This window comes from Rhea pennata, chromosome 8 (assembly GCF_028389875.1).
Source record: "Rhea pennata isolate bPtePen1 chromosome 8, bPtePen1.pri, whole genome shotgun sequence".
NCBI lineage: Eukaryota > Metazoa > Chordata > Aves > Rheiformes > Rheidae > Rhea > Rhea pennata.
Window position 1 is genome coordinate 16,425,776 of NC_084670.1, and position 20,337 is coordinate 16,446,112.

At 39.4% G+C, this 20,337-nt stretch overlaps 2 protein-coding genes across 2 annotated transcripts; one reads left to right on the forward strand and one right to left on the reverse strand.

The window, feature by feature from the left end:
* The first annotated feature begins 9,390 nt into the window (after positions 1–9,390).
* RPF1 (ribosome production factor 1 homolog) lies at positions 9,391–15,123 on the forward strand. The gene is made up of 9 exons (XM_062581462.1): positions 9,391–9,543; positions 9,621–9,677; positions 10,157–10,237; positions 10,618–10,713; positions 11,739–11,892; positions 12,478–12,560; positions 13,476–13,657; positions 13,747–13,873; positions 14,708–15,123. Exons 1-9 carry the CDS (start codon positions 9,391–9,393, stop codon positions 14,747–14,749), a joined length of 975 nt encoding a protein of 324 aa, XP_062437446.1. The 3' UTR covers positions 14,750–15,123.
* A 954-nt stretch (positions 15,124–16,077) lies between these two features.
* On the reverse strand, positions 16,078–19,743 carry GNG5 (G protein subunit gamma 5). Its single transcript, XM_062581463.1, has 3 exons — positions 19,560–19,743; positions 18,378–18,533; positions 16,078–16,316 (listed from the first exon to the last, which is right to left on the reverse strand). Exons 1-2 carry the CDS (start codon positions 19,638–19,640, stop codon positions 18,408–18,410), a joined length of 207 nt encoding a protein of 68 aa, XP_062437447.1. The 5' UTR covers positions 19,641–19,743; the 3' UTR covers positions 16,078–16,316; positions 18,378–18,407.
* Positions 19,744–20,337: the final 594 nt, after the last annotated feature.

Sequence of the window (20,337 nt, forward strand, 5' to 3'; positions counted from 1 at the left end):
CAAATTAGTTTGCCAAGTTTGCTAATATTTTGCAACTACTTCTCTTTGCATTCTCATTTGTTTTTATTAGCGTTAATCATTTTGGTTTTGATGGCTATTATAGATAAATTGATAAGAAAAGGGAAAGGAGTTGGACAACCTTGATAAAATATATGCTGCAATTCTAGCTAACATTCATGAAAATCAAGTAATAAAAACAGAAAAAATGGTTAAAAATGACTGCTAACTTGAATTATTTAGATAGCATATATATATATATTTGTATAGCAGGTATTCTAAAATTCCTATAAAACATCTTAAAGGGCTTTTTCTCCCTTTTGATGTTTCATAGCAGATATCATTGTGACTTTCCAGCCTGACGTTTTACACACTACAGGTGATAGAATTACCTGCAATGATTCCTACATAATTTCTGGTGGAGCTAGAAGACTTCTTTCAGAAGAAAAACAACCATCTTCTTGATTTAAAGACATCAGGTGACAATGAATGCCTCACAAGCCTGTGGTTGTTCCAAGGTTTAATTTTTCTAACTGTAAATTTTGTACTTTTTAAATTTCAAAAATGTCCCATATCTTCAGCTTTCAAACACTACATTAAAAAAAAGTCTGCTAAGATGAAGATTTCTATGATCACAACCATTCTTTTTACTTATATACTTTCACGTAAGTGTGAAATTCTTTAATGGATGAAAGAGAGAAAGCTTTTAAAACCTCTTTGGTAAGGAGGGTTTCCAGATCCCATACCAACCATGCAGTGCTATTTAACCACAGTCAGCTTGTCAATGTCTGTTTTCTTGTGCAGGTATCAGAGCAAGACATATTCCCACCAAGGGAATCCCCACCTTGAGAGTGTGCTCCCCGCCATTTATACACCCAAGGGTACTATTTGTGCTCTTAGTTCTTTCTCCCTGTCACTACTTTTCAAAATTTCCTATAAATATTAGCTTGCACTTAACTATATTAAAGTGCACTTTGTTCAGGCTAGCTCATCTCACCTAAGATCCTGGTAATACTGTCGTTTATCAATCCTTAGTATGTATCATTTCAACAATTGCTATTTCTTATGCAGATACTATAAGAGTTCTTAGGCTCTTACAAACTTTGAAACTAACTAATGCAAGTTACTGGCTATGCAGAAATACCTCTTATATATTAATTAAGACTAGTAAACAATAGTCCTGAATCTTTTTTTTTCCAATTTAAAACATAAAGTATCTACCCAGAGCTAAAGAATAATATTGCCAGACACTGAAATGTAGTAAAATAGAATACAGAAGAATATTTAAGCAAGATTCTTCGTTATTTTACAAAGCATCAGGGCTTCCTTGCATTTAAATCCATGCAAACATTTTTTATTGTGGTAACGTGTGTTGACACCCTGGAGTTCAGAGTGTTCTGCAAGGGGAAAAAACAGTTTGACTGGAGAATATCTTACCTTGCAACAAAATAGTCACTTTCTGAAAAATATTTGGCTAGAAATGAGCCTTGCTCTCTAATGTTGGATAAACTCTTTCCTCTTCAATATATGAAGGAATGTTTTATTAAGGGAGCCCAAGCTATGTGTAATAACCATTAACAAAAAGATATTAATATTACTTCCTTCAGAGAGGACCACACCCCCCACAAGAAACACACCCATTTCTGCACACCCACAGTGTTGATGAAGTGTTGCCAAGGACTACTTTTTGGCTTACACAACAATTCCTTAGAAAAGGACAGTAATCTCCAGAAAAAGCAAAATGATTTCAGCAAAATGCCAGGTTGGAGAAAACAGATGCTTCTTCAATACTTTGTCATAGGTAGATAAAACTTCTCAAAAAGTGTGAAGTCTAAATGTATCAAAATACAGTTTTCTAGCTTATACAATTTCTATTGGGGAAGTATTTCTATTTTCTGCACTGGGCATTTGAAGCATCAGCAAGCTCCTCCTTTATCTTTTTTTAGTTTACATAAAGTTAAAGTGCTATCTAGTGATTTTAATCTACTAAGCAGAAGTGCTGGCAGACTTGTAGGAAATTAAACGCCCACTATTCATCAGGCTGATCTGCCCAGATTAAGATAATGGCAAGCTCTGCCATCTTGATAGTCTTATGGGAAGGTGTTACTGTAGTATCAGTGTAATATCAGTTGTAACTAAATGTTTAAGGTTGTGTTGAAATCCATACACAAAGCAGCTTTAAAGTTTTTTTGAAAAACTCTAAGGAGCTTTAACATTGGACACTACCACATATAGCAGGCAATGAAATTTCCATTAAATTTTAAATAATACATTTGCAAGTTTTTGCAAGAATGCCAGTTAGAATGCCTTACTTTTGAGGCTTGTTTGCCTCATTTTTCCTTAAATAATTTAAGTTTTGCAATTTCAGTCTTCCAAACGTTTGATTTCTTTCTCCTGCACACATACATACCCTTTCTGAGATGCTAGAAACAGACCACTTAAATGTGTAAGTAACCATTTCTCTTTCCACAGTATAGCAAGAAAGTTGCACTAAATTTAATTGCTACAACTTCAACAAGGGCAAGAATGAAAATCCAGGGAACTACAGGTCTGTCAGCCTAAGGGTGTCAACCTGAGGCTGGATTTTTTGGAGCAAATACTCCTAGAAGCCAATTCCAAGCTCCTGAGGGACACAAGTGCTTGAGAACAGCCAGTGTGGCTTTACCAAGGGCAAAGCTTTGATGCGAAGACTAGCTCAGCGAATGAGGGGACAACAATGGATGTTGTTTACTTTGATTTTAGCAAGGTCTTCGACAACATCTCCCACAATACCCTTAAAGACAAATTGGTGAAATATAGAGTGGATAAATGGCCCACAAGGTGAGTGGATAATTGACTGGGCTGGTGAGCACAAAGGATGGTGATCAGCCCTGCAAAGACCAGCTGGTAGGTGGTTACTAATGGCATTCCTCAGGGATGATACAGAGGCCAAAACTGTTAATATGTTTATTAATGACCAAGAGAAGGGGACAGTGTGTGCTCTCAGCAAGCTGTTGTCACATATCATTTGGCAGGGGGTGGGAGAGTGTTCAGTATTCTGCAAGGTAAAACTGCTGTTCAGAGAGATCTTGACAGCTGGAGAAAGGGCTCATGAAGTTCAACAAAGGAAATGCAGAGGCTTTGCATCTGAGCTGGAATAAGCTCATGCAACATCACAGGTTGGGCAGAAAGCGGAGAGAAAGCACCTTTACAGAAAAGGGATGCTGGCAGACAACAAGTTGACCTTAAGTTAGCTGTGCACCTTTGCCGTGAAGGAGGCCAATCTCATAGGAGCTATATTAGCAAGAGCGTAGCCAACAGGTTGAAGGAAGTGATTATTTCCCTCTGTTCAGCACCTGTAAGACCACATCTGGATGCTGTGTCCAATTTGAGCTCCTTAGTACAACACATTGACATATTGGACTGAGTCCGGCAGAGGGCCACCAAGATGATTAAGCACATGACACATGTAGAGCAGCTGAGAGAACCATGTTCAGCCTTAAGAGAGGCTAAAGGGAGAGCTCACTGATATCTTCAGTTACCTAATGAGAGGGTACAGAGACGCTTCTCAGAGGTGCACATGGTAACAGACAAGAGACAACGGACTCATTGAAAGACAAGAAATTCTAATTAGTTAGAAGGACATTGTTTCACTATGAGAGTGGACAAACATGGGAGCAAGTTGCCCAGAGCAGCTGGAGAATTTCTCTCCTTGGTGATATTCAAAACTCAGCTGAACAAGACCCTAAGCAACATAATGTAGTTGGACTTACTTTGAACAGCTGTTTGGACTAGACAGTCTCTAGAGATCTCTTCCAAACTAAATCGTTCTGACCCTAGGAATTTTAAAGATGCTTGTTTTCTTTTCCTTCCAACATGTATATGGAAAGACTGTAAATGAAATGTTACATGGGGCTGGCAATGACTCCTAAAGGTAAGCTTCCATAACTTTTCTTCTACAGGAAAAGCAGTAGGTACAGCTCTGCACTGTCCTGAAATCCTGCTCTGCAGAGGCTTCTTTTGAATGGAGCCCATGAGCCTAAATATCCAAAATACACTGACAAAGTAGGTCAGCTTTCAACAGTTGGCCCTCATTAAGAAGTACTCTTTTTTTTGGGGGGGGGGAGCCTGTCTGCACTGCAAAATTGAGGATGAAGCAGAGATCCCTTAGCTAGTAAGTCTTCACAAATTAGTGCAGTACAGTGTCATGAGAAGGAGCTTGTGTCTAGATGTAGTAACATGGCATTAGAAATATTAATAGCTCTATTAATATCAATTGCAGAGGCTGTAAAGGAGATTCATCCTGGGACAGCCCATTGGGAGGCTGGTATGTTTTCACATGAGAATTGTTTCTTTTTCCCCTTGTTTTATTTCTTAAACTAAGGACTTTTTACATGAAAGAACCAAATGAAGCTTGTAAAGAAACTCAAAAGCTAGAGCATTACAGAATGAAAATTTCATTTGGTCTTCTTACGTATCTGCAGTATAACATAGACTTTAATTTCATTTTTTCTAGGTCCTGTCCTCTTGGAAAAAAAATAGGACTGATGTGTGTACCCAGTGCATGTCAATAATATCCTTTCTTTTGGGGGGGAATTTGAAGATGTTAGAATGGAAGCAGATTAGTTTCACAGTGAGAATAGTTCTAAGTTATCCCTGGAGTTCTCTGCCACAGATGCTGAATATGTCACTCAAGCTTCTCAGAGAGAGACACAGTAAGTCTGCATTCCTCATTTGCTGGGTGCTCAACTTAATATATCTGGAATCTGGTATCTAGAATGATATTGAGCATGGGGAAGTTAATCGTGAACCTAACTGAACATAGTTAAGTCTGAACATATGATATTGAGCATCCTCAAAATATGCGGCTTTGGGTGTCTTACATGGAACATTCTAAATTCATAGATCTATTTAATAAATTTTGCTTTGGCAAACTTTTTTCATTTTCCCACCTGTATAATGGAGTTAGTACCTTCTTTCTAGTAAGTACTTTAGTGTTTGTTTACCTCTCAGATTCTGTAAAGAACAGTAATCCATAAAAAGCCCATGAAAATTACTGTCCACTGAGTTGTGAGATAGTACAATCATTGGGAGTACATAATAAGATGTAGTGTTCATCCTGAAATGTTAATTAATACCCAACTTCATTCAGTATGATCCCCACTTTATCCATTAAAGCGATCACCCTAGGCAACAGAAAACATGGAAAGTAACAACTATAAACAAGATCCACTAAGGAATGATCCTGAAAATTACCCATGCTGTTCTTGCATTGGCATTTTGTAAATTTACTTTAGGTGCTTCCCTAAAAAATCAGCTCTGTGTATGCCCAGGTCTGGGTACAGTTTGGAAGGAGTGAAATAGCTTAGCATTTACTTCATGCTTACACCTAGCTAGATGAACAAAAGGCAATCCTGTAGCAGAGGTCTTGGACAGCCTGGTACAAAAGGTATTCTTAGAACATGCATAACAAACATCAAAGACCAAGGCTTTCCACAAAATATAGCAACAGGCTTTCTCTAAAATGTGATGGTACCTATGTGAGTCTTTCATATGGTAGCATATTGTGCTATGCTCATGTTCAACTCCTTTCTTAATTAAGGAGATGTGGGTTCAAACCCAGATTCCCCTGCCACAGACAGTGTCTCATACCACTCTAAATATTCTATGTTGAGTCAGATCACATTATGCATTTTTCACTGTGCAAAAGCCCAACATAATATCAGGCCAAAAGCGAAAAAAACCTACTTCCTGAGTAGCTGAACAAAATATGTCTGCAGCTATAATGCAACCACACTGTCTGAGACTTGAATTAGTATTATTTCCACTCAGCGTTACTTTGTGCTGTTTAAATGCATTAGCCTCTTTGACCTAGCTTGGCTACCACTTCAACAATTCAGATAGCATTTCCTTACTGGTGAAGAACTTATGCTGGGCCTAAGGGTTTTGAAGAAGTGCAGGGGTTTTGAGGGCTGTAACTGTGGACCTCTGAAAAGTTAGCTCTGAAGGAACCTTAAGCCACCCCGCTTTTTGATGTTTTGTTGTGACCTTACTGTTTCCCCTTTCAGAACCAGTTTTAGATCAATACTGTGTTTCTAACTACATTACCTTAGGGGATTTTGTCCTAGAGAAAAATCAATTACTTCTTTCTTATCCTCTCCTCTACTAACACATGTCAAGACTTCTTAGAACTGAGACATTACTTTACTGAAATTGTGTTCACTGAATCTTACGACGTTCAAAATACTATTACCAATTAGTGGTCATCTGTTTTAAGAATAAGCACCCATAAGTTTGGTTACTTGAATCTAATTGGGAATTGCTTTACCATATTAATGAGGCAATGTAACTACAGTCAAAGTAAGTCATTTTTAAAAACATATACAAGAGCTTTCTGCTTTATTTTCCAGGTAAAAATCATTGTACGGTAAGAAGAAACAAAGAAGTCTGTAGATCTTATCTCTCTTCCCATATAGCCACTGGTTTGTTTGATTTGGAGTACCAGGTTTTCTGGGGCACTTTGTTCAATGTGAATCTTGAAGACGTGCAGTAAATACTGTCTACCTTCACACAATGAAACTGAGAAAAATAAAAAAAAAAAGTAAAATATTGATTCTTTATTACAATTTTAAAAAAAGTTCTCTTTCCAGTAAATTCTTGGGACCAGATACACCCTATCTTCTAAAAATATTTTTTTTCTTCTTCTTCCATAAATATTTTCTAACTTCAGTTCCTTTCCCCAGATGAGTTGTTGTCCTTTCAACCTAATCAAGAAATAGTTTTCAATTGTTTAAAATGATACAACAGCAAAGATCCCAGAGCACTACCGTACCACAACTCCAAATGATGTTTCCATTATTGCAGCTCAAGTCAGTAGTAGCTAACAGGAAGGTTTCCTCCAAAATTCTTTAGTGCTGACATGGAATAAATGTTTTCATTCATTACTGACTCTCTAGTGGAGAACTTGCAAGTTTACACAAATCAAAGTTACTGGGATAACTTTGAACAAAACAATGTTTGTGGGGGGGTTTTTTGTTTGTTTGTTTTGGTTTTGTTTTGTTTTGTTTTGTTTTGTTTTGTTTTGTTTTTTTGTTTTTTTTTTTGTTTTTTTTGACCAGGGCAGTTTCTTCTAAAAGACAAAGTCAGTTTTCTGGCAATACTACATTAGTTGTAAAAGAGTTGTAAAAAAGAAACATCCTGGTTAAAGTGTTATTATTTATACAGTGTTCATAGCTAAGGTAAACAAAAGACTCTGGGACTCACAGCATTTCTATTAAGACATTAAATTAATACTAAGCACACATTTATTAGTTGGATCTTCTATTAAAATTATTTTATAATTTTGCCTTCTAGTGATCCTGTTTTTACCGGATCCACAATGTGTTTCTGGTGTCCTTTTATTGTCCCTCCTGTGCCCTAGGAAGTTTTTGTATTACTGTGTATCATTATTTTGTTCTTGTGACTCCCTAGACATAACATTAGGAGGTCATCTTCCCCTTTGCTAGGAGAGAGAATGTGGGTTTTTTTCCGTATGTAAGCGCTGAGCTTCACAAAATCATGCTGCACATCGGTTTGCAACGACAACAAAAACACTATTGCAAACTGAAAGTAAAAATAGCTCAGAAACCCTGAATTTCTACTAATAGCACTGATCAGAAGCTCTGCTAATGACTTTTAGAGATACACTTGCAATCTATAACATTTGAGTCAGCTACTTACTCAGTATAAGCGAAAGTAGTAATACAGTGTGTACTTCACCCCTTTGTAACAATTTTATGTTACAAAGGAAAAAGGTACCCTCCCACTAATGATCAGGTGACAACCTATAAGGCTGAATTTGTTCTTCTATCATCCTTAACAGACTGTCACATTTCCTCTTTTGGTAGCAAAATTTAGAAATAGAAACAAAATCTTGAGGCTTGAATTAGGATCTGAATTAATTAATGCTGTGTTAGTCTAAGATCCAGTCTAGCGGAGGTGGGAAAAAAGCAAGCGCTAAGATAAGTAAAGTTACAGAAAGTCTTCAGTCAACATATTCCAAACTAAATTCCCTCAAATCTCAATTACCATGGAAACTGCTTATCCTTAAGGCACCAAATTGTTGAAATATTTTCTCTTGACAAAAATGGGAGCGGAGCCATAAATTATGGGACTGTGCATAATGGGGACTATGATCTTTCATCTACATCTCCATTAATCAGAAATAATCTCAATGAAGCAAGTGAGTTACAGAGTTAAATTAGCTTACAAGATGGGAAAAATGGGTTTGAGATGCTGTTTAATTCAGGGTGTTTCTATGTCTATTTCCATAATCTTCATGTGTTTATATTAACACATTTATTTTTCCCTTTTTCTAGAAAGAGAAGCCTAGTAACACAAAATATTAATTGTGTAATAAAATTAGCAGGCATATTCCAGTTTTGAGGCACATCTTTAGAAACAGAACTTATCAGTGCCACTGAGGCTCAGAACTTTGCAATTTGAGATTTAAAAAGACCTCTAATTCATCCCAAGCCTCCAATATCCTCAGTATTCAAGTCCTGAGTATGCTATTTACTGTGCGGCAACACTTGTACATCTTTGAGATGGAAAGCCAGCTCAGGAAATAAATCCCTATTTCCTGTTGTACACAAATTAAAACTCTATAATTAGTTCTAGGGGTTTTCGATTTCATTTTAATAGTAACAATTTTTAGAAGAATAAAAATAATTTTCAAGGAAGTCACTTTAAAAAAATCCTGATTCCTTTATTTAAAGAGACACTCCTCCAAACCTAAATCACTGGTGCTGTGTGAGTAAATACCTACATGTGAAACGTGTGCGTACAGGGAAAAACTAGGTGGTCGTGACGTTAACAAAATTTGTATGTATTAATCAGCGTGCCACGTTCGCTCAAAGCTTTCTGTTTTGATATCGTTAGGCTCAGTCATAAGCTACACTGCAGTAATACTTTGCCTCAAAGACCTCTCATTTTACCTCAAGGCTCCTTGCGTGCTGAGCGGCTGTTTTACCCGTTTCGCAGCCGCCGCAACAGCTCGGAGCCGGGCCCGAGCGGGCGCCGCCTGAGCGCATCTGCGACTCGCAGGGCGGCGGCTGCCGCCGGGGCCCGCCGCCCCCCTCCGCCGCGAGGTGCCGCGGCCGTTGCCCTGACAACGGGTGGCCGTTGGCCCAGGGCGCTGCCGCAGCGCGAGGCACCGCCCCCACCACCAACGTCCTCGCGAAAGCGCCCTCTGCGCATGCGCGCGCCGCGCTGCCTCGGCGCCGGGGCGCTTCCCCCACCCCCCGCTGCCGCCTTCCGGCTGGTCAGGGCGCAGGCGCGGGGCGCGGCCGCCCGGCCGACGGGCGGTGCCGGCGGGGTTAGAGGTCAGGGGTGAGGGGTGAGTTCCTGCGGCGCGGCGGCATGGCGGGCGGCGGCATGGCGGGCGGCGCGGCCCCGGCCCCGGCCCCGGCCCCGGCCCCGGCGGGCCCCGAGCGGGTGCTCTTCCCGCCCACCTTCAGCGTGTCCGAGATCAAGAACAAGCAGCGGCGGCACTTTATGTTCCTCCGCTGGAAACAGCAGCAGCGGAAGGTGAGGCACAGCGCGGCGGCGGGCGAGGGCGGCGGCCCGGGCTAACGGCTAACGGCGCCTCTCGTTGTCCCCGCTAGGAGAAGCTGGCCAGCAGGAAGAAGCGGCGAAAGGAGCGAGAGGCCCTCGGAGACCAAGTAAGAGCTGAGGCCGCGGCGTGCCTCGGGGCGGCCCCGCCTCGGGGCGCCTGTACCTCCGTTGCACGGTGACGGCGGCGCTGCTCCGGTGGTATTTCTTCTGCTGGGCGCTGCACTGGGCCTTCTCCAGCTCCGTGAGTGAGAGGATTTCCCCGCTGGCACTTCAGTGAGGAGCGAGCAGCGATCGATCGCAGTGCTCCCTGCGCGTGGCAGTCTTTAGGGACGCTGTGCCTCTGCAGGATGTGTCAAGCAGCTAAGCTTGTAAATGGTGCTTGTTCTGGGTTAAATTATGGTGTGATAGGGAGTGTGATTCCTCACTCCCTTTATCCCTTCCTTTTCAAAAGCTGTCATAGAATAAACAATACCTTTAATTACATGTAGAAATAAACACAATATTTTGATAGTATGAGCCTTTTTCACAATATGCTTTAAAATAACATAAATGTGTTGTGTTAAAAAGCTTATATATGTTATTCTAGGCACCTCCAAAAGCTGTACCGAAGACAATTGAAAATCAGAGAGTATATGATGAAACAACTGTAGATCCCAATGATGAAGAGGTAACCTTAATTTCAGCATTTTTTTCCACAAGAAGTGATTTAAAATGGATTGATGAAACTTAATGTTCTTTACTCCCTTATTAAAGTGTTAATGGATTATTTTTTACATGTGATGAATTCACTAATGGGTGATGTCATTCTTTATTGTCTACCTTAAATAATTGCCCTTTGCATTATTGTTAGGAAAACTTGCTCACCATTTTTCATTTTTGTGAAAGTATTTTAAAAATGAATGCCTTGGGATGATTAATTATAGCATAGATCTTGTGAATTTAAATTTTTGCTATTAATTTCATCAGAATTTAGATCAGACTGAACAATTGTTCCTTAATTATTCAGTATTAATATGTGGTGGAATAACAAGATTTCTGTTCTTCCAGGTTGCTTTTGATGAAGCAACTGATGAATTTGCACCATATTTCAACAGACAGACGATTCCCAAGATTCTTATTACAACATCAGACAGACCTCGTGGGGTATGTATGCTTTGCTTAGGGAGTGTTACAGGATAGCTATGATTCAAATTGTAATTAGTAAATTCAATTTTGCTGTAGGAATGGGTTTAAAAATACAACTTGTGGTAACCTCTATGCAGAGGTGAAGTCAACTGGTTGGAAGAGATACCTTAATGCTAAATTGTTAGGTTCTTTTTGGTCATGACAAACATACTTTGGGTTTTAGCAACACTCAAGATGGTCTTAATTTCTCTGAGGGGATTAAACTTCTTACCTTTCAAATGTAATTTGACTTAAAAGCCAATAATCACTATATGCAATCTTAAAATTGAAAAACTAGCAAATTGGAAATAATAGCTCCCATATGGATTTTTTCCCTGCTTATTTAGTGACTGTTGATAACCTTATGTGTATATAACCTGTTACTTTCTTTAGCTCCATTCTTTCATTTAAAAAATAAATAATAAAAAAAAAATCACGGACATGTTCTTTTATGCGTTACCTAACTAGAGAAATTTGTGACACTTTGTGAAAACTATAGAAGTGGTTTTAAATATAGGAAAATGTAAACTGCAAACCATCTGAAAACTGGTGTAGGTAGAGTTTCTGAAGCAATATCTGTATTGTATTTTGAAATGGTAACAACATTTTGTAAATTGATGTCCTTAATAAATATGTGGGTTGGGGATTGCTTTTGGGAATTTTTCTACTTGACTATGTTTGAGAACAAAATACTAAAGAAAATATTACTTCTAAAAAAAAGAAAAAAAAGTCCCCGATGCTTGGAATGAGCTGCAGTCTTTACTGCAAATATGTCCTAAGCAAAAATGAAAAATACAGTTCTAACATGTAGTGCAGTAGAAATCAAGAGAAATTTTCTAGTGACTGAATAAAGAAATTTGGAAGCTTGTCTTCAAACAATATTATTACTCCTAACATCTCTGAAAAAAACACGAAGAAGAGCAGTCGGAATGAACAGTCATCCATCCCTGTTTGAATTTGTCTGTGTATTTAAGAAATTGCAACTTAGCCCACCTGTTTTACAGAGAACAGTGAGGTTCTGTGAACAGTTGTCTACTGTTATACCTAACTCACATGTCTACTATCGAAGAGGATTGGCTTTGAAAAGAATTATTCCACAGTGTATTGCAAGAGACTTCACAGATTTAATCGTCATTAACGAAGATCGCAAAATACCAAGTATCCTTTACGTATTTCTTAAAATAGATGTACTATCTCTAGGCCTATTGGGGGAAAAAGTATTTTGAGTTTAGTAGGCAGCAAGGATGTTGTTTTGGATTTTTTCCCCTTCACTATGCAGCTTAGGTTGCAGTTGCAAAGTTTTTAAAAAAAATCGCTGTGCCAACGTAAGTACCTGATGGCTAATGGGACTTGAAATTATTAAAGAAACTGTGGTTTTCTTTATTTGCAGGACATAGATAGATAGTGTTACTGTTTCACTGAACTTTACAGTTGGATTAATAAACATGTTTTTCTGACGAGAGAGTTTCATTTAGTAATGGTTCATATAGTCAGCAAAACTAATTAGTAAGATGGCAAGTGCCAGAATATTCTTCTGCTCAGCTATTAAAACAAACGTTTAATGAACGTGCTTCAGAATACTAGTTAATTAGTTTATGAATGTATTTGAGGAAAAATAATAAAACCTCATAAATCAGGCATAGATCATGGATATAATATTCTAATTCAACATTACATTTCACAGAACCTGTCCTCTGTAAATCACGTCGAATTTCATCAGCTTTTCTTTAACTCAGTGAACAGATGGTCTTGTTTTAAGTCATTTGCCTGATGGCCCAACTGCTCACTTTAGAATGAGCAGTGTCCGTTTGCGTAAAGAAATAAAGGTGAGACTCCACCAACACAATTATAAAATGTGCAGTCTGTTGTTTAATGATAAATATATTCTAACTGTTAAAACTGGTTGCAGTTCTGTGAGACTGATTTTGTAAAGGCATTTTTTGTATTTATAAACTGTGTATGTGCATATATGTGTGTATGTATAAACATACATACACACACAGAAAAGAAAAAGGCCAAGAACCAATATGTTCCAGTTCCCTAAGCAGCATATTTTCAATTTCGTAGTTCTTGCTGAATTTCTTTAATTGTCTGCCAAGGTTGTAGTCATACCAATAAATGCCAACTGATACCTCAGAACACTAGAGAATACGTATACGCAGTATATACTATACATAGGCTGTATGTATTAAGTCTGGTATACAAGATTTCAGTGGATACAGTTTCGGGCCTTGAATAAAACCAACTTTACTTACTCTTAAAGCAGTATAGTAAGTATTATTTGCTTAGCCTGAAATAACTTGCAGTAAAATGCCTCCTCCCTCCCGCCTTCTGAATTAAGTAATTCTTAAATTTCATCTGTTTTCATTAAAGGTTAGCCCAAATACTCTTAGCTGGAAATAATCCACAGAGATTTTCCGACTTCTGTGATAGCTAGACTGATTCTTTGTTGTAATGGGTGCTGCTACACCTGGAAATGGGTGCAGGAGACAGGCAATGTAGAAGTAATCATTTGCACTTTTTCTTTGAATTTATGTTCTTGAACCAAACATATTACCCTGCTGCTTTAGCTGAATACCGTCTTAAGCTATATTTTAAAAAATGATTAAGGCTTGTTATCAGATTTGTCAAAATAAGTTGGCCCTGGTTGTTTTTGCTCTTATTCTACTTCAGACTTCTCTTTTATAACACTAAAATCAGTCTGTATTCATTTCATTATCCATTAATGACTTTCATTCCAGCGAAAAGGTAAAGAGCCCACAGAACATGTACCTGAAGTAATCTTGAATAATTTTACAACACGACTTGGCCATTCTATCGGTCGTATGTTTGCTTCTCTCTTCCCACATGATCCTCAGTTCATTGGAAGACAAGTAGCTACATTTCACAATCAGCGAGACTACATCTTTTTCAGATTCCACAGGTAAATTCTGTCCCCCCCACCCCTCCCAACCTGTAAATAAGAGATAAAATTCTTGTAACTGCTTTCCTGTTTTTTTTTTTCCTTTGAAGGTATATCTTCAAGAGTGAAAAGAAAGTAGGAATTCAAGAACTTGGGCCACGTTTTACCTTAAAGCTGAGGTCCCTTCAAAAAGGAACCTTTGATTCCAAATTTGGAGAATATGAATGGATTCATAAGGTATGTTTTAAAGTAATGATACAAGTTCTGTTTGGGAATGGAGAATAAATCTGACATTATGAAACTTGACCACAAATCTCAGCCTAAACATTAATATTAAAGTTCTCAATAGGAAGTGTTCAACTGGAACACCATTTAGAGGTGCTTTTATAGAAATATATAAAGTAGAATCATTCTGCTATATTGCAAATGAAAAATTAAAATACCAAGGATGATGGGTATCAATATACCATGGCTACTTGTTTGCAGAACGTAACTTAGCATATACAGTTATAAGAAAGTGTGAAGAAAGCTCCCCTAGTATAAGGTATTATTGACTGCCTAGTAAGCTTGACTAGAGCTATTTTTGTGCAAAGTGACTGCAAGAATCATAATGTAAAAATAGTTAAATTATTTGCATAAATGTCACTTCTTAATAGTGAATGGTAGGTAGCAGTGACTTATGCACAAGTACAAGCGAAATAGAAGTATTAATATAGGCAATGATAAATGACTTTTCCAGTCACCTTACCATGAAATTGCTTTAGTTGATTGGCAAAACTTAGATGAATATCCAAAGCTATACCACAAAAAAAATCCTAATACTCCTGATGTAGTCCGTGAGGTGGATAATCTTGTTTAAAGATATACTCTGACTACTGTTTGTAAACACTACTTAATTCTGAACCACTAATCTCCAATTTATTGTTAATCTTGAAAAGTTAACTCTAAAGACTGACTTTAGTGACTTAGTAGTCACTTCACTGCCTACCCTATGATACACTGGAGCAGTCCCTCTTGTTTGTATCCTCTTACGTGAATTTACTCATTAATAACTTTCTTTTTGAATTTCAGCGCCGAGAAATGGACACAAGTAGAAGAAAATTTCACTTGTAGTGACATCTCTCTGCTAACTGCTGATAATGATATGGATTGTGTCACCACAGACCTCTAAGCAGGGACAGTGTTAACAAACAACTACTTTTCTGCAGAAAGACAAACTGCCAACATGTTCTATGGGAACAGATCAATTAAAATTGCATCTCCTTTCCTATGTTTGCAGCTAAACCAGATGTGACTAAGACAGTAACTCTTGTTCCAGTTTAGCAGGAAAAAAAACTATGGCAATGTGAGAGCAGCCTATAAGTTAGCTAATCACTGAAGCTTCACTGTGACTGCTTCTGTGCTCTGGAGAGAAATTTCAGTTTGCAACACCAAAGACTAAAAATTTTGGTTAAAGGTATTCACAAATAAAGTATTTTGCAATTATACATTTTTTTTCCTTCTGTAAAGCAGCTCAACTCAGCTATCTTCCATTAATCAGGTAAGGTAATAAATATTTTAAACCTCTATAACTTTCATGATGCTGTCCTCTGAGAAGAATGGTGCCAGTTTTCCAAAAACTGTCTCTCTTCTAGAGAACATTAAGAAGGCCATATGCAATTTAGGAAGTCTATGGTATTTCTTCTAGTTTCATAAAATGTCTGTTCCTGAAGTTTAGCATATTATTTTTGTATCTTTTCCCTAAATGATGTAATTAAGAGAGATAGGTGCCTGAAAGAGTCAATACTCCTGTATATAACAAGAAATAAAACCAACTGGAAAGAATTCATTATATCCTTACAGGAAGAAAAAGCTACCTCATCTAAAATACCTACTGAAATGAACAGGTAAGGTCTTTGAGCAGGATTTTTCCTGTTAAAACTTAGAAATACTTCTTTAGCCTTTTGGCTTACATGATTTAATACTGTGTGCAGAATGAACTACTGTTCTGCCTTAAGTAAGTCTACACATTCACTGGCACCTAAAAAGCTGAGTGTTCTTTGAACCACTTTCTTTTTAAGTGCAGCCATCATAAGTGCTTTTTACTATTTATGTAAAGAGCTTATAGAATAAACCACCTTCTCTTACAGAATTGCTCTTTTAGGAAAAATTACACTTTTACTGCTTTTGTCTTATTAAATAACTTTGATATGGGACAGTTATAAAAGATGAGTTGTAAGCTAAGAGAAAAATTATTTTTTTCTTCCTATTCTGTTTCTTTTGTGTTCCTAAGTATAGTCCTCATAAAACCTCATTGTTCTGTAACAATATCAACAACATAGAGCATTTAAAGAGACAGACTGATACATGTTCTCCTGTGGTTGCAGAGTGATACAATAACTGGTGAGGTATCAACACTTCCAAAAATGAATCCAGTTGTTCCAGTAATTCCAAAACCAGACTAAGTCAAAACACTTTTATTTTTTGCTTGGTATATAAAACTGATTCCCTCATGAAACAGAAGTATTAATTAGCATACAGTTCATTTGGAGAGGTAGATGGTAAGAGGTTTGACAATAGCAATTTTACAGATAGATTTGGCACATTAAAGCTAAGCTTTTGTACAGACTTCAAACCAAGCCACTCCTTGAGGCACTCTTTCCCTGCACACATCAGCAGCTACGAAAAGATGCTAAAAGATCTGAAAGACAAAAACAGAAGAAGGTAGTTCATTAGAAAAGTACCAATCCTAAATGAAGTAACCCATGCATGTCTAAAAATGTGCACCAGTGTGCCATGGAGAGCTAGTTAAGCATCTTTTTTTCACAGCTGTTTTACAGAGCTATTAAATAACTTTTTTATACCATGAAGCTATCCCCAAGGGTACAGGAAAATAATCAAAGCTGTTATAACTGAAGCACTTTGCTGGAAGCCAGATCTTCAGAAAAACCTGTTCACAGTCACTTGAATTATCAGGCCTCTATTCTGCCTTTGTTAGCTACCCAGACTCCCCCTACTTTTCAATGAGCCCAGTAGACAGACATACTTTCTTTTCACTTTACAGAGGTAGTGCTCACTGTACAAACATGAACTCTCTGGGTCAGAACACCAGGATTACAGATAAGAAATTGCTTATTTTGAGCAAGAGACAAAACGAAAAGAAGTTATCCACATAGGTAGTATGATTAAAATTGTTATTCCAATTACTTTTGCCTGCAAAATCAGCAGAAGCAACTGCTTGATTACAAAATCGGAAGAGAAGAGCTGTAACTGAGAAATAAAATGCAAAGCTTAAGTGCTGTATGTGCACACAATTGAGACAGAACAAACATACTTCCTGACATCCACACCCAGGAATTAGTAGTTTTTGGCAAAGCTTAGTGGAGAATCACATGTGGCACTAATTCAACTATTGTCAGTTTAACTTTTTACAAATATTTAGGTCATCAGTCTATAATGCTGACAAATTATATGATTTCCTCTCTCTTGAACTATTGGTCCCAGCTGAAGCCACAAGAGTGAGAACGTAAGTCTGTGTCCAAAATGTTTATCTTTGAAATAAGAATAGTTAACAAAGCTCACAGTAGAAATAACTTTAAAAACTACAGGAACTCTAAAACACATTTTGGTTACACTACCATAATTCATTGTGCAAGACAGTCTAATTCAGTGTGTATGGGTGGGGTTTTTTAATACAATTAAGCATCAACCTCTGTACTACTAGTACTCTGGCTTTTATTAGCATGAACTGCTTGTATTACAAACTTTCTGGAAACTTTCTGCAATCTGCTTGAAAGCAGTGAATGGTTAAGTTCTTAAATGAGAGAACGTTTTTAACAAATCTGGTTGTGGACATCTTTCTTTAAAGCTGTATAAATAATACATTCAGCAAACTACAATTCTTTAGGTGATACAGATCTACAAAAACAGAATACTTCAAGACTCACTATCAGGTTTTTAAGGGTTATGAACTATTAAAGCATAGCAGGTGATTTGAAATAATGTTATATATGCTGTTAGCCCCAACAGATGCAAGGTGAGGGAGATGGTGAAATTTTTATGCATTTTTTGCGTGCAAAACAGCAAATTACTGAGATTCAAGCATTCTTGATTAGAATACTGTGGATCTAGACCCCATTCAGCTTTCTATAAAGGTTAGTCTAAAACGTAATTACCAGAATCTTCATGCAATACTAGACTAGTTTCATAGTGATAGCAGCAGTGTTAATCAAACTACAAAAGTTTTGGAATGTAAATCAAAATTCAGAGAGCTGTTTCTAGTTTATACTGTCTATCATGTAGCAGGGGGCAGTGCTCTTACTTTAAGGCCACCACTAGCCTACCCTTTGAAGTTTACTTTAAAAGTTGTAGTTTAGGTAGAAACTAGTTCAAGAAACTAGAAGAAAATCCTAAGAGAATCCATTTTAAGTATCTGCTGCACAATTAATGTCAAGCCTGGTTAGTCAAAACAGCTCACTAGTAGCTGGCCCTGCTTCTGCTACTGCTGCAGCAGCAGCAGCAGAAAGTGGCTGATGGTCTGCAACTGCTAAACCACTCACAATGCTTATGAACAGCATCTGTACAGGCCACTGCAGAGCTACCACCACAGTGCAGGAAGAGGAGCCCAAAATGGGGATCTAGACCAACAACAGCTGCAGAAGTCAAGACGTCTCTTCTCAATGCTTTTAATACAGCCTCATTTAAAGCTACCTATTTTTAATGACAGAACAAGCAAGCTTATGAATTGTAATTCAGAACTTACCACCGAAAGATACCAAGGTAGTTCACGTAATTACAAAAATGAACAAACTTTCTGGGGTCTGAATGGATTTGTACTTGAAGATACTCCTGTCAGTAGGGGATCATGTTGTGCATTTTGCAGGCAGAACTGCTTCAAATCTGCTGCAGCCTGAGAAACCTAGTCATAATAAAGCCCGCATTAGTATTCACCAAGCATATTCTTTACAGAGGATATAACCTACATCGCAAAGGATAAAGAATGCTGAATGATTCTGCATTATAGCTAAGTAAATAATATATATAGCAATTTCATCTCAATTTTTGGTTTCTGATTGACAAGAAATTGTACACTATTGGAGCAAGAATTCTTTTGGAAAAAACTTTCGCACCAAAAACTTCCAAGCATGAAACTATATGATAGATGAGCTACATCTTGAAGGTTGCTTTGTTACACACATAAAGATCATTTCTCTTTAAAAATTACAGCCTATAGTTTAAAACTCTCTACCCCGATCAACTGGTATTTTATTTTCCCTTGGAAAACTGGCCTTACAATGGAATAGCATATGAATTTTAACTTTTTGGTAGGCTGTACCTACCTAAGAACAGTGAAATAAATTCTTTGTCTTTCTCTTCCTGGCTGTATCACTGAACTGTTCATAAAAAAAGAATTATCAACTTTAGGAAACTAGCATCTTTATTGGCATTTTGTACTTGCAGTTTCCTCGTAGTTTGTCTAATACAACACAGGGCATACTGCACACAGAAAACGCCCTCGTCAAATGGATTTAATATGTCTGGCAGCTAAGTCTCCATTTTACAGTGCGATGTTCGGGCCAGGCGAGGCAACCTGTTGTCAGCCCGACTCAGGCAGCCCTTCTCGGCGGCGCTCTGGCGCTCCCCACGGTAAGGGGACGAGCGGGCAGGGTGCGGCGGGTCCGTCCCGGCTAGGGGAGTGCTTCGGCCGGGGAACGGCCCCGCCCGCCGCGGGGCACCCGAAGGCCGCAGGGGGCCGAGGGGGCGGCGGCCCCGGCCGCGCCCGGCGGCGTGGGGGCCCCGCGGCGGCCCGGGAGGCTCGGCGGGGCACGGGGAGCCGGCCTGGCCGCCCCGCTCGGGCCGGGCTGCTCCCCTGCTCCGCGGCCGCCGACGGGGAGCCCGGGCGGTAATGGCGGCGCGGCCGCGCCGTCCCGGCTCCGCGGCTCACCTTCACGCGGCTCACGCTGGCCTCCAGGCGCAGCTGCTGCACCACCTTCTTCATGGCCGCCACGTTGGAGGAGCCCGACATGGTGGTCGCGGGCAGGAGCGGCGGCGGCGGGCACCGGGCACACCCAGCCCCAACTTTCCGGCGCGTCCCGAACTCTCCCGCCCGGCGGCGCCTGCGCAGCCGCCGCCCGCGCGCGCGCCCGTCGCCAACGGCCGCCGCCAACGGCCGCCGCGGGGGGCGCTGCCGGGAGCCTCGGCGGCAGCCGGCGCCGCGCTGGGCGTGGGCCGCGGGCGCGCGGAGGGGCGCGGAGGGGCGCGGTGCTCCCGCCGTGTGCCCGGCGGCGGGAGCTTGCGCTTGCGCTTGTGTGGTAAGTTCCCGCGTGCTTCCTGGGGAAGGCCCCTCACATCGAGGGGGCACAAAAACGTGATTTTTTTCATTATCTCTATGGCAGATCGGATGAGAAAGCAATATTCAGCTCAAGCTAGCAAATCTTTTTGATATTCTGAGCTGAGTTGCGGGTTAGAAGGTTATTTTGAGATACAGTGGATGAAATTATTAACCTTACTTGACTGCAGCTTAGAAGGTGGTTAATATTTGTTGCAGAAAGTATCCAAGAACGTAGATGAAGAATCTCCTCTACAGCCTGGAATGTGTTTGGATGCTGCTAACCGAGGGGCACTATAGCCACGGCATAGACTCTTTTAAGTAGATTTTTCTCCTATGAACGTGAAGAAATCTTAATTCTGCTGTACATAGCTGGGGCGAGACCTCTTCTTGC

What these genes read in the sequence shown, in the direction of transcription:
- RPF1 (XM_062581462.1), top strand. Translation starts at nt 9,391, where the DNA reads ATGGCGGGCGGCGCGGCCCCGGCCCCGGCCCCGGCCCCGGCCCCGGCG. An exon ending in GAGAGGCCCTCGGAGACCAA is followed by an intron (nt 9,678 to 10,156) that starts GTAAGAGCTGAG and finishes ATGTTATTCTAG; the next exon opens with GCACCTCCAAAAGCTGTACC. An exon ending in CGAAGATCGCAAAATACCAA is followed by an intron (nt 11,893 to 12,477) that starts GTATCCTTTACG and finishes CTCAGTGAACAG; the next exon opens with ATGGTCTTGTTTTAAGTCAT.
- GNG5 (XM_062581463.1), bottom strand. Translation starts at nt 19,640, where the DNA reads ATGTCGGGCTCCTCCAACGTGGCGGCCATGAAGAAGGTGGTGCAGCAG. An exon ending in CCAGCGTGAGCCGCGTGAAG is followed by an intron (nt 18,534 to 19,559) that starts GTGAGCCGCGGA and finishes TATTATGACTAG; the next exon opens with GTTTCTCAGGCTGCAGCAGA.